This window comes from Lepidochelys olivacea (assembly GCF_965140295.1).
Source record: "Lepidochelys olivacea isolate rLepOli2 genome assembly, chromosome: 12".
Taxonomy (NCBI): domain Eukaryota; kingdom Metazoa; phylum Chordata; order Testudines; family Cheloniidae; genus Lepidochelys; species Lepidochelys olivacea.
The window spans coordinates 5,319,798-5,333,989 of record NC_140422.1 but is presented as its reverse complement, the minus strand read 5'-3'; the positions used below and the strand labels follow the sequence as shown (position 1 = coordinate 5,333,989).

Sequence of the window (14,192 nt, the reverse complement as noted above, 5' to 3'; positions counted from 1 at the left end):
AATTTCCAGAAACTTCAAAACCAGATGATACAGGATGAGCAAATACGGAAATAGATGAAAGTCTGATACTGCAGACAAATGGAGCTAACTGACCTAACTGATAACCCCAATGTCTTCGGATCCAGCAAATAATGCGGGATGATTGAAAGAGGCACAGATACAGGCAGCAAGCAGCGATGACAGCACGAATGGGAGAATCTCTTCCATTCCTGCAGGTAAATCATATTGCTTGACTTCTTCCTACAATTCAGTAATACCTGTCGCACTTCCTTAGAGTTGGAGGATTCTAGCCCTGTGAACCATCGCAGAACCATGTCCAGGGGTGGAAAACTCCTAGACTGGGTGAAGCATGCAAGGGGTGGTCGGGAGCTTTAGTGGTAGATGGATGCGTAGATGAAGCAGGTAAGGGTACCCAACTTGTCTTGGCCAGATTAGTACTACAAGGATAACCCTGGCCCTGTCCTGTCTGATTTTGTTCACCACCCTCAGTATCAGTGGAACTGGAGGAAACACAGAGCAGACCCTACTTCTAGGGCAGAAGAAAGGTGTCCCCCAAAGAATGGTGGCCCAGACTCCCCCTTGAGCAGAAAAGAGGGCACTTCTTGTTCCTGGAAGTGGCAAAGAGATCCACCTCTGGCAGACCCCATCTTTGGGACATGCTATGGAGGCCTTGAGAATCTAGCTCCCATTTGTAGCCCTATGAGAAGTGCCTGCTGAGAACATCAGGTGTGGTGTTCTGAACACCTGGGAGGTAAACCACCAAAATTTGGCTCTGCTTCATGGCTTCAGCCCACAGAGAAGGGGATTTTGCTCCTCCCTGTTTGTTGATATAGAATAGGCAGGACATGTTGTCCATCATGACCCTGACTGATTTGCCCCAATGAGGGGTAGGAAATGGAAGCTGGTGTTCCTGACAGCCCTGAGCACCAACAGATTCATGTGGAGATTGTTTTCCTGAATTGTCCATCTGCCAGAGACATGAGAGCACTGAGATGAGCCCCGCATCCCAACAGTGATGCATCTGTTGTTAAAGTTAGCAATGGAGAGGGGTGACAGAAGGGAAGGCCTGCACAGACATTGAGTTGATCTTTCCACCAATTCAGGGAGTTCCTTGCTCATAGAGGAACCGTCACCTGTCCGTCCATGGTGTTGCTGACCAGAGAATAGGTCATTCTGAGCCAGACTTGAAAGCTGCGGAAGCATAGCCTTGCATGATTGGTCATGACAGTGTAAGCTGCCATGTATCCCAGGAGCTGAAGTACGTTCCTTATAGTGGTCCAAAGACTCCCCTGAATTGTCTGTACCAAACATGACAAGGTTATGAACCTGTCTATGGAAAGGTAGGCTCTGCCTGCCAATGAGTTCAAAAAAGCCCCTATCAACTATACCTTTGTTATGGGGGTTACCATGGATGTCCTTACGTTTAGCTAAAGACCCAATTTCTGGAACAGAGCAAGGGCCGTCTGGGTGGAAGACAGCACCGCTTCGTAAGAAAGGCCCTTGAGTAACCCGTTGTTCAGGTATGGGATGACCAGGATCGCCTCTTGTTGGAGATAGGCAGCAACTACCTCCAGGACCTTGGAGAACCTTGGGGCAGAGGAGAGACTGATGGGAAATGATCCTGGCCTATAGTGAATTATAAATATTTCCTATGCAAAGGGTGTATCGTTATATGTAAATAGGCCTCTTGTAGATTGAGGGTGGAAAACCAATCTCTCTTGTCCAGTGAAGGAATTATAGATGCCAGAGTCACCACTCTCAACTTCTGGGGTTTTACGAACTTGTTCAGAAATCTTAGATCTAAGAATGGTCGCCACCCTCAATCCTTCTTTGGTACGAGGCATTATTTGAGTAAAATCCTTTGCCCCTGTGAGGGGCAGGGATCAGCTCTATTGCTCCTAATCCGAACCTAGAGTCCACCTCTTGTTAGTACAAGCTCGTGAGTGGGGTTCCTGAAGAGGGATGGGTAAGGGGAGTTGAAGGGGGGAGACACACAAAATGGATGGTATAGCTCTATGAAATGATCTTTATGGTCCACTTGTCTGTAGTAATCTGCTTCCAGGCATGCTGCAAATGGGAAAGGCAGTTCTCAAAGGGAAAGTGATGGGCATTTGGGAGAGGCTATGAAACCAGAGATACAGAGAATTCAAACCCTCGACCAGCCCATCAATATTGCTGCTTAGAAGATGGTTACGTAGTTGTGAAAGGCAGGTGGGAGGCCCTCTTTCCCTGAAATGTATGTCTTTTCCTGGTGGCGGGGGCATCAGGGGATCTGTGGAATCCAGAGAACTGAGAAGGACATGATCTCTGGGAAGTTTGTGACCTACTGTCTCTTATCTGTAGGTGTGTATATGCCCAGGAAACAAAGTGGCACTGGAGTCCTTCAGTGTATGCAAAGACTCATCTGTGGTCTCCGAAAAAAGCCTATGACTCCTGAAGGGGAGGTCCTCAATGATGTTCTGTATTTCTTTTGGAAACCTCAAGGGCTGGAGCCATGATGCCCTGCACATAACTACCGATGTTGAGATGGACCTGGCGGCAGTGTCCACAGCATCCAATGATGCTTGAAAAACAGTCCTGGCCAATAACTGGCCCTCTGAAATGGTGCACTGGAATTGCTCCCTGTGTTCCTACGGCAGGTGTTCAATAAAGGCCAATAATCTATTCTGGTTTGTGAAATTGTATTTTGCCTTGACCACCTGATAATTCACAATCCTGAACTGCAGGGCTGCTGAAGAACAAACAGATCCACTCTCTTTTGGTCCTCATCCTGTGGAGCAGATCTGGAGAAATGCTGCCTGCCCTGCTCGTTTACTGTACCCATTACTAGGGAGTTAGGTGGAGGGTGGGAGAACAAGAAATCAGTGTCCCTAGGAGGGAAGATAATACTTTTTATCCAGTCATTTACATGTTGGTGGAAGAGTAGCAGGGGTTTGCCTCACAGTCTTAGCTGGACCAAGGAGCACCTCGTTGATGAGCATCGCCACCCTGGCAGGTGTTGCTGACTGTCGGATATCCAACAGCTTGTGTTGTGAATCCCTGACCTCTTCTTGTGGAATATGGAGTGTGTCAGCTACCCTCTTTATGACGTCTTGAAATTGCTGAAAATCACTGGCCATGAAAGGTGGTGGAGGCATAACCACTTCATTTGGATATAAGGATAATATGGGTGTTTGAGGGGTGGCCTCTTTATCCACCCTGCCCCCTGTTCCTCAGATGTCTCCTCCTGTGCAGGGGACTGGTTGGGGAGAAGAGGACTGAGCAACCCTAGTCTCCCTTTGAGATGGCACTGGTGGTCTGGAGAATTGCTGTCGGTAAGCAGTCCAGGGATCCCTGTATGGCCACTGGGGAGCCCCCATGGAAAAGGGTGGAGAGTCCTGTGGTGCCAGGGGACAGTAGCAGCCTGGAGACAGAGATCTTGGTACCAAAAGGCATTCAGTCTCCATGAGAAGCAGGGATTCCGACTCATCCACTATGAACAGGTCCCTTGCATATCTAACCTCCTGCTGTGTCGAGTAGGGCATTGGTGCCGAAGCTGAAGGCATCGTTGATAGTAGGTGCCAATGGAATCTGGCGCCGCTGCTTGCTCAGTACCCAGGTGCCAAATGGGTAGGTGCTGACAGCAGGACTTAGTCTGATGGCATGGGACCAGGGTGCTCATCCTTGCCCTCCTTGTTCCGGATACAGAGTAACGAAGCCCCATTGGACCCATGTCTTTTCCTGGAGCTCCAGGGCTTTCCAGCTCCCACAGTACTCGACGAGGAATCCTTCAACTCAACAGTAGCAAACCAAGAGGTCAAGGCTTTGGAGATCTAGATCTTGCAGGGAATTTGGGCTATTTAGGAGAAGGTTACTTCAGATGATAGTCTGTACTCCTCTTTTTGGGAGCCCTCTCAGAAGCCTGCAATGACCTCCCCTTCTTAGGGGAAGCCTGAGCCAAAGTGGAAGAGGCACTGGATCTGTCCAGAGACAGATGTAGGTGGAGTTCCCTGAGCTGACTCAGAGGCTGGTCAAAGGAAGCGCTCCATCACTAACAGGCTGAGCTTAACTTTCCTGTTCTTCCTTGCCCTTGACTTGAGGGAGATGTGGGACTCCCTCAAACAATGGACACGCTGAGAGTATAGCCTCACAAGTATAGCCTCTTGGCAGGAGAGGCAGCGTCTGAAGCCTGGTGAGCCAGGCATGCCCTGCCAGGAAGACAAGGCTCCTCAAGGAAAAAGAGGAGGCAAAAAAAGAAAAAACTGTCCTCTCACTGCTAACACTTACTAAGTAACTACTAACAACTAACAAAACTTAAACTATAAGATGACGAAATAGCCAAGCCACGCTCAAGGCGGACACGCTAGAGCTCTGTCTCAGGCTGAGGTAGCAGAGAAGGAATTGAGGGTGGCTCGCCCCCACATCCCTATGTAGCCTTGGTGTCCTGCATAAGGAGGCACAGGGCACATAAGCCGAACAGGCACTGCTAGTGAAAAAATCCCCCATCAAGGGCTTGAGAGGCGCATGTACTTCTGAAGTGCAGCATCCAGAGGGACGCTATTCAAAGAACAACCAACTTTCTTCAAACCCGATTAGAATGTATGTCTCAAAGGGGTCGGCACTATAAGCCCAGTTTGAGTAAAATTAGTCCCATAGTTTTAAGACCAGGAGTGTGTACAATCAGCAAACCAGTTTTTAGAACACTGAATCACAGAATGTCAGGGTTGGAAGGGACCTCAGGAGGTCATCTAGTCCAACCCCCTGCTCAAAGCAGGACCAATCCCCCACTAAATCATCCATGCACTCACCAAGCTGGGCATGAATAAGCAGGAGGTCTGTAATGGGCTAAAACGAGCCCTGCTTGTGTGGTGGGTCCCCTGGCAGAAAAACGAGTGAGGTTCCCCCATTTAAAGGGGTGGGGTTCAAACAGTCCACAGGTACAGGATGGGAATGGAGCTGCATGAATTCTGGGCTCCTCTGCCCTGCAACGGAGCGTATAAACGCTCATGTGCAGCTACTTCAGCCAACACACCATGTGGATTGTAGCTTCAGTGACCACACTACGGCAGGGGTCTCAAAGCCCCGGCCCGCGGGCCAGCTGCAGCCTGAGAACCTCTCCGTTGCGGCCCGCAGCGGAGAGACGCATGCAGCCACGCTGCCGGCACCGCCCCCGCAGCTCCCATTGGCTGGGGGAGAGGGACAGGGATACCGTCACTAGTTGCCAGGCAGAGTCAGCCATGGAGGCAGCCTCATGAGTTGCCATGGAGGCAGCATCACTTTTTTCCACAATGAATATAAACAAGTCAAAAATACCAAGCACAGCTCTCTGATGCCCACCTCGCTGCAAGCCTGAAGTTGTCAATTGCTCAGTCACTGAAGCCAAACATCCACAAATGGACAGGACTTAAGCACTGCCAGGTGTCTGGCAAACTCTCTGGCAGGCGAAGAATTGTATAAAGAAGTATGACGGTTTTATGATTTCTAAGAAATTCAAAATAAAAAATACAATATAAACGTTTTCTTTTCGGAACACCATCTTGAGTGACCTTCTTGGCCTGCTGGGAGGAGCTGAGGACTGGCGCTGGCCTTAAGGTAAATTGAGTTTGAGACTCCTGCTCCATGGTTTGGAGGAGTAGGAGGTCTTCCCTCATCCACAGATGTCTATGCTAAGCCAGGTTTCTCTGGCTGGGCACTGTCATGAGGATCTGGCCCCACTGACTTCAGTAGGCACGAGATCAACCCTTACTGACCAAGCAGAACAAACACCTACTACACACGCTCAGCATGCACTGCACACAGAACTTTGTCCGGTCAAAGCAGTTTGTTTTCCAAAGCAAACAAAGCGGCTGGTTCTCCAAAAGGGCTCTGCCCACACTAAGTTTCAGAATCAGTCATTTCTCTATAGCTTTGTCTACGTGAGTGTAGTCAGGATTTTTTGTGGGAGAAATATATTTTCCCCACCCTCTCTGAACTCCCAAATGGCTAAACTATCCATATCCAATGCTGCTTTTAGAGAGAGGCCCCTTTGCTTTCCCCTCCGCACAAGTTTGCACATTTATTTTCTTTGCTAAAGTCTGATGTGTTCCAGTATATGCCAGATAGCATTTTACTAACCCCATTAAAATTTTTAAATGGGATATTCTTTTCCCTAAATTTCCCATTGGCTCCATTTTCCTTTCCTTGTTCCCTTCTGTCCTCTACAGCTCCCATCAGCTCTACCCACTCCTCTTCCCCTCTCCACCCCAATCTCCCCCACAAGCACAAATATAGGTCCCACACCCTTCTTCTCCTTACTTCTGAAGGACCATCCCTGGCCCTCTCTCCAAACCCACCCTCTCTCCCTGTCCCCATCCCTCAAGTCAAGGGCATCTCTCTCCTCTCTCCCAGGACCCACCCTGTCCCCATCCCCACCTCTGTCCCTCTCATGCCACCATTCCTAACTTCACACCCTTCTCCCTTCTTGCCCCTGTAGCTCCCCTTCTCTTGCTACTCCATCTCCATAAAAATCTCAGCCATCCATGACCTCTTCATCGCTCTTTCCCTGCAGCTCATTTGCAAAACATCGAATTTCATCTTCCATTTTGTCATCTAGTCAAGTGAGATCCCTTATAACTCTTCGCAGTCAGCTTTGAACTAGGGCTGTCGATTAATCGCAGTTAACTCACGCAATTAACTCAAAAAAATTAATCACGATTAAAAATCGCATTTTAAACAATAGGATACCAATTGAAATTTATAAAATATTTTGGATGGTTTTCTACATTTTCAAATACAGAGAATACAAAGTGTACAGTACTCACTACATTATTTTTATTACAGATATTTGCACTTTAAAAATGATGAACAAAAGAAAAAGTATTTTTCAATTCACCTCACACTAGTACTGTAGTGCAATCTCTTTATCGTGAAAGCTCAACTTACAAATGTAGATATTTTTGGTTACATAACTGCACTCAAAACCAAAACATTTTAAAACTTCAGAGCCTACAGGTCCACTCAGTCCTACTTCTTGTTCAGCCAATCACTAAGAGAAACAAGCTTGTTTACATTTATGGGAGATATGTTGCCCGCTTCTTATTTACAATGTCACTTGAAAGCGAGAACAGGCGTTCGCATGACACTTTTGTAGCCAGCATTTCAAGGTATTTATGTGCCAGATATGCTAAACACTCGTATGCCCCTTCAAGCTTTGCCCACCACTCCAGAGGACATGCTGCTGATGCTCATTACAAAAATATTGCATTAATTACATTTGTGACTGAACTCCTTGGGGGAGAATTGTATGTCTCCTGCTCAGTTTTACCCGCATTCTGCCATATATTTCGTATTATGGCAGTCTTGGATGACGACACAGCACATGTTCGATTTAAGAACACTTTCACTGCAGATTTGACAAAACACAAAGAAGGTAACAATGTGAGATTTCTAAAGATAGCTACAGCACTTGACCCAAGGTTTTAGAATCTGAAGTGCCTTCCAAAATCTGATGGGGTGTGGGGCATGCTTTCAGAAGTCTTAAAAGAACAACACTCTGATGCGGAAACTACAGAACCCAAACCACCAAAAAAGAAAATCAACCTTCTGCTGGTGGCTGACTCAGATTATGAAAATGAACATGCATTGGTCTGCACTGCTTTGGACAGTTATCGAGCAGAACCCATCATCAGCATGGACGCATGTCCTCTGGAATGGTGGCTGAAGCATAAAGGGACACATGAATCTTTAGCGCATCTGGCATGTGAATATCTTGCAATGCCAGCTACAACAGTGCCATGCGAACGCCTGTTCTCATTTTCAGGTGACATTGTAAATAAGAAGTGGGCAGCATTATCTACTGCAAATGTAAATAACCTTGTTTGTGTGAGCAATTGGCTGAACAAGAAGTAGGACTAAGTGGAGCTATAGGCTCTAAAGTTTTACATTGTTTTATTTTTGAATGCAGTTATTTTTTGTAAATAATTCTACATTTGTAGGTTCAACTTTCATGATAAAGAGATTGCACTACAGTACTTGTATTAGGTGAATTGAAAAATACTATTTCTTTTCTTTTTACAGTGCAAATATTTATAATAAAAATAAATATAAAGTGAGCACTGTACACTTTGTATTCTGTGTTGTAATGGATATCAATATATTGAAAATGTGGAAAACATCCAAAAATATTTTTATAAATAGTATTGTATTATTAACAGCGTGATTAATCACGATTAATTCTTTTAATTGCTTGACAGCCCTACTTTGAACTTAGCTGGCTTAAGTAATTTTGTATTGTCTGCAAATTTTGCCACTCCACTGTTTACTCCTTTTTCCAGAATATGTTGACCAGCACTGGTCCTGTACAGACTCTAGAGGGACATCACTATTTACCTCTCTCCACTGTGAAAACTGGTCATTTATTCCTACCCTTTGTTTCCTATCTTTTAACCAGTTACTGATCCATGAGAGGAGCCTCCCTCTTATCCCATGACTGCTTACTTTGCTTATGAGCCTTTGGGGAGGGACTTTCTCAAAGGCTTTCTGAAAGTCCAAATACACTGTATCCACTGAATCACCCTTGTTCACGTTTGTCGATCCCCTTAAAGAATTCTGATTGGTGAGGCCTGATTTCCCTTTACAAAAACCAATGATGCCCAAGTAACTTGATTCCTGCCTCCAGTTGGCCCATGATATCAGCCTCCACAGTCCACTTGTTAGATTTTCAAAAAAGTACCTTCATGCTTTCTCCTATGCTGCTCTTCACACCTGGGAGGAGCACTCATAAACATCCACATAACTAACTCATTAACATCTTTAAAACTCTCGTTTGTTATGATGCCTACAAAACACTTGGTTAGTATTGTCTCATTGTTTCCTCCCCTATCGCTCTTGTCTGTATCTAGCTGTTTTCTCTTGTCTTTTAGTTTAATTGTAAATTCTTGGGGGCAGGAAGCATCCCTTTGTTCTGTGTTTGTACAGTGTCTAGCACAACAGAGTCCTGGTCCATGACTTGGGCTCTTAGGTAAGACAGTAACACAGATAATCTATATAATAAGTTTCCAGGACTGTCACTCTGAAGCCTAGAATGTCTGTACAGTCAATGTAAAGTATGAAAACAGCCCTGTTTGGAGCGCTTTTCCTTCAGAATATCACCAGGTTGTGTCATCACTGGGATTCATGGCCTGTTACCATCCCATTTTTAAGGTGTCAGCCATCTTGACTTTACGAATTACCCCTGTGTGGTGTACAGCTGTAGTAGGGCATGAATCTATGCCATGCCAAGAGTCCTAGACCACTGCGACATCAGAGGCAACTCAACCAATGTCAACCCTTACTCTGCAGCTAATCTGCATGCCACAATTTCCCTAGTTGTATGAGGGAGACTGCACAGACAGGATTACTTGGCCCAACTGCCATACACGGGGCCACAGCCCAGACTTTCAGCTACTAGTAAACAATAATAATGCCATGCCAGGTATATTTCCCTACTGTGCCAAGTACAGTTACGTGCAAATCTGAGAGAACTGCAACTACTAACATTTGTGCCACAATTGATTTCATGATGCACAGATGCAAGGAACATCATTTATGGGTGCAAACTGCACCTACAGCCAAGGAGACCAGACCTCAGCGCATCAGAAAATATCCCATCGTGTACAGGCCAGAAAATCTCTCTCGGTGAAAGAAGCTGTTCGTTACATATTGAAGCTGTATTAATTTAACATATAAACACTGCTGGTATCACCACTTAAGACAATTTTGTAAGAAATTGATGGTATGCAGATGAAATCCAAGCATAATTCTGGGCAGGAGCAGTCCACCCCTTCACAGGAAAGGGTTTGGTTTTAAAATGGAGCTCAGCATTAACTAGAGGAACCTACCCTGCAGGTCAGTAGGAATTTTAAAGAGACAAGACAGTTCTTGGTATTTGAAAAAAAATCAGGAAAAAGCATATTCATCACATTCTTCATTTCTGCTGTTTTCCCCAAAGAGCCATCGAAGCAGGAAAGCTGCTATTGCCCGGGGACATTTTGCTTGGAAAGCTTTTTAATCTTTCCCCACAAACAGTCTCTGTCTGCCTTTGTTTGACTCCCTCTCCTTCTTCCCTGCGTTCCTATGGACTCACCTGTAGTCCTCGGTGACAGTGACACAGGACTCCTCCTTCCTCAGCCGAGCCAGAAGAGCTCCGCCCTCCAGCTGCAGTTTAACCAGCCGCGTGTCATCAAGGACGTTCTTCATTAATTGCCTATAATTCCTCAACAAAACACTGGCCTCCTGAGGAGTCAGAAGAGCAAAGCAAATACAGTTATTTAGCTGTACAATGTACAGGCATCAGCAGAACAAAGAAAACACACCTTGCCCCAATGGTACATCTCAACCCTACCCTTGAAAAGCCTCCTCTCTAAGTGCTAGAGGGGGAAATTCAGTCCCCATTGCCCTTTCAGTCCACAGCCTGTCTGTCCAGGCTGCCAAGAACAGTGTGATAGCGGTGTTTTGCTCTCAGTGTTCATTTGATTGATTTGGCTCTAGAAAGAGAAGCCTTCCAGCTCATCCTCATTTTGCTACCCGAAGCCATTGCGTGATAGCCATTCATCTCCAAATGATGGACCTCATTGCACCCCAAGTACTGGCAACAGCTTTCACTCTGATGGCACATGGTGTTGGTGGATGTGCATGCAGGAGGAAGAAAAATCTGGTACAGCATCTTTCACACTCTCTGCTTGGATGAATGGCAATAAATTTTAGCTGCTTGCACAATGACAAGGTTACATAGATTGGTATAACTCAAGCGTACCTTGAAAATACATTTTGGGCTTAGTAACAGAAAGCTATTGTTGCAGAGTCGTACTGATGTAAGGCTTTCTACAGCTGCAGAATTACACTCGAGAGAAAGAGGGAGATTTTTTCAGAGAGTCCATTTTAACACCCTCAAACCCCACAAGCTCTTGTACAAACAGGATTTAGAAAAGGCTGTCTCTTAGGAAGGATTTTGTAGTTTTAGATGTCAACCGCCATGACAATAAATCTTGGGAACAAGTGACAGGCACAGTGCTGTAATTAAAGGCTCTTTGTTTCACATTTGCCTTCTAGCAAGGCCTGATCTTTCCTCACTCTGAACTAGCTTCCATTTGACTGGCATGGTTAATTGAATTTCTAAGCTATTTAATGGTAACTACAGAGAGAACAATTTGTCCTGTTCTCCTTGCCTTCCTTTTATCATACCCCCTGCCCCTGCCGCCCCCTCTCTCTGTCCTTCAAGGAACAGACTGGAAAGGATATGGACTGTACAGCACTGCTTTCTTTCCCACTGAAATCAATATCTCATCAGTTATCTCCTTTCCTCTGGTCTGGCAGCAGGCTCTTCAGAAAGATCAATGAGATGACACCCCTCAGAACAATGCCCTCCCCTGAGGGGTTTCCAATAATGACAGCACCAAGGCACTTATTATTTCAAACAAATCAGTACTCTCTTTGGACATGAAAATGGTCATCAGAGACTCACTTTACTCAAATGTCTCTTTCCTTAACAGCTAGAAATCCCATTGTAAATCACACTGACATATCACCACACAGCTGATTAAGTGGAAACCTCCCCCAGCACTGGGACAGGAGAACAACGACAAGGTTACATAGATGGGAGTTATACCAAGCAACTCATGGCCAGACACCATACTGGGTCTGCTTATTATAACAGGGAAAAGAACAATAAGTATGAGCTTTTAAGCAAAAGTGCATCCAGAGAGGAATGGAAAGAAAACTAGAAATGAACCCTGTAAAAGCCTTCATAATGCTCCACTGCTGAGTTTCCCTCTTCCTTCCAGGTCCTCTTCCATGGCAATATGCGGACCTTAGCGTTTTTTGCATTTCCTTTTCACAACGCTTGATTTTGTCTCTATGTGCCTCTAGCCTCACCCATATCTTTTCTTTACTTCTTGTTCTCTTAGAAATCTGAGCCCCAGAACAAACATTACAATAGCCAGCTCACTGCTAGAGTGGGAGGGGCCTTGGATTAGGCCCAGGACGCAGAGAGCTGACCTATGACAATGTGGCTTAACTTTGATGGTAAATTTAATCGCTCATTTTAATCCATTTTTCTCTAATCCAGATATGAAGTCCCATCTTCCCAATCTCCATACAAACACTTAGGCATTTGGACACCAGGTTTAACTTTAAAATCTTTGCTCTACCTAATTTACTGAGAATTTGAGTATTAAAAAAAAAATTAAAAATGCCGCATTTAGCGTGAGCTGCCATTATAGCATTAAAATTTCAGCCTGGCAGCCCCTGTCTAGCATCCTGCTCTTTGTGCCTGTGTCTGGCACTAGAAGACAACACTTACCTCAGCCTTTTCTGGTAATCTACAAGACTCCATCCTCTGAATGGCCCCCTGCAGGAAAGCACAAGCGCCCTGACATCCTTGTAGCAAATGCTCCAGTTTCTGATGGGGAAAGGAACAAGGCAGAGGTTACTGTCAGCACGGTTTTCTTCAGGACAGAACAGAAACAGCAGCTTGCATGGAGCTATCGGGACTGGTAGAAAGATGTGGGTGGAAATCTAGAGTGGACCGATGTCATGGTGTTTGATGGGTTCAGGGCTCTGTCTGCAAAACTTATGAATTTTGGTTAATACGACAAAGTTGCTCTTATGAAAACTGTTGGATCATGGAAAGCTGGGCTGAAAGACTCCGAGAGGAAGAAGCAACCCAACAGGTACAGTCCTCATGAGTCAGGGGACCCTGCCTGCCTTCCTGAATACCAGCGGTCCCCCAGGACTCCCCAGAGAAGAGTGAGCTATTGAGGGGCATTGCAGTTAGGGTTGGTTGTGCTGTATATGAGCCGTACTGCTTGTGCTTTAACTGTCAAATAAAAGAGCAATGATGCTAGACTCCGGTGAAAAGTCTCTCTGTGTGTTATATGTCTCATGCCTCCTGCAAAATTTCAGCTGTAACCCAGGAGGCTCACCCCTTGGGTGTGTTAAACTACGGGGGAGTCTGAAGGGTCAGCTGTGAGCAAAGGGGTTGGGCAGCAAGTTCTCAGTGTGAGGTGACAGATACAGTGTCTGCACCCTGAGGCTGTGCCTATGGACCCCAAAGACTGGGGCAGTAGTTGGGCTCCATTTAGGCTCCCAAGTTTAAAACACCCAGGGATCCAGAGGCTTGGGTTCCCTCACAGCAGTCCAGTGGGTAGTCAAGATGGGGTGTTCGAATGGGACCGGAGACAGTGTGGTATTAGAGAGAAAAGGTGGGTGCGGTAATATCTTCAGGTCAGACCTGAAGAGCTCTGTGTAAGCTCGAAAGCTTGTCTCTATCACCAACAGAAGTTGATCCAACAGAAGATATTACCTCAGCCACCTTGTCTCTCTAATGTCCTGGCACAAACATGGCTACAACAACACCCGTACAAGTGAGGTATTAAGCTTTTCATGGCTTGAGTCTGGGATGGCTGCATTAGCCACAAGTGACCAAACCAGGAGTTTAAATAGGTCATCCCATGGAAGGTCTAAAACAAACCTAATTTATTCCCACCCCAAGCTATTATGGATTTTGTTTGTGCCACGGTTTAGAGAAGAGGGATTCTGTAACATTCTTTTAAGATCTGTATTTTTTTCAGAAAGAATAGTTTTCATATCCTTCCACTGGTAAATCTAAATTGCCTCAGTTATAATGTATTGACCCTGGAGTGATAGAAAAAATAGAATACACATTTAAGACTTGTATGCATAACCTAAGTTAGCTATTCTACACATCAGGGTGGTACAATTTTAAGGCCTGTCACCTGGCAAACCTCCAGAACTAGATACAAACAATTTATACCATAGAAAACCTGCATTCTCAGCTCTCCTCTGGGACAATGGTGGTTCATGAGATATCGCCCCTTAAAAGTGTCATTGATCCAGGTCAGAATACTTTTGTCGTCAGCCTATAACCAGTGAAATTTGGGGGCAAATTCCACATTCACAAGTAGGTTCTTATTTTTTTTAAAAAAGAGGAGCTGTTTGAAGCTGCTCCCAGGTTTGGAATGTTGTGAGCAGCGCCGCTGGAGACGGATTAGTAAGCAGGATGCAGGTGAGCTCATCAGAGATGTTAAATAAATAGTGTTTGGCATGTGGTTGCAGAGCTACAGACATTTATCACTTGGGTCATGGTCACATTCAGTGCATCGATTAGCAGCTGTGCCGTCAAATTCCTGTATGAACTCCCCCCTCAGCTACAGCTTTGGGAAAGATATTGACTTGAA

The 14,192-nt window shown here is 45.5% G+C and overlaps 1 protein-coding gene across 1 annotated transcript in view; it reads right to left on the bottom strand.

Annotated features, from left to right (window-relative positions):
• PLEKHG4 (pleckstrin homology and RhoGEF domain containing G4) overlaps positions 1–14,192 on the bottom strand; it is a 165,812-nt gene that overhangs the window by 79,273 nt on the left and 72,347 nt on the right. Inside the window, exons 9-10 of the mRNA XM_084644640.1 lie at positions 12,296–12,394; positions 10,082–10,230 (exon numbers count right to left, since the gene is read on the bottom strand). Coding sequence (XP_084500766.1) covers positions 10,082–10,230; positions 12,296–12,394 — 248 coding nt within the window. The remainder of the gene's footprint in view (positions 1–10,081; positions 10,231–12,295; positions 12,395–14,192) is intronic.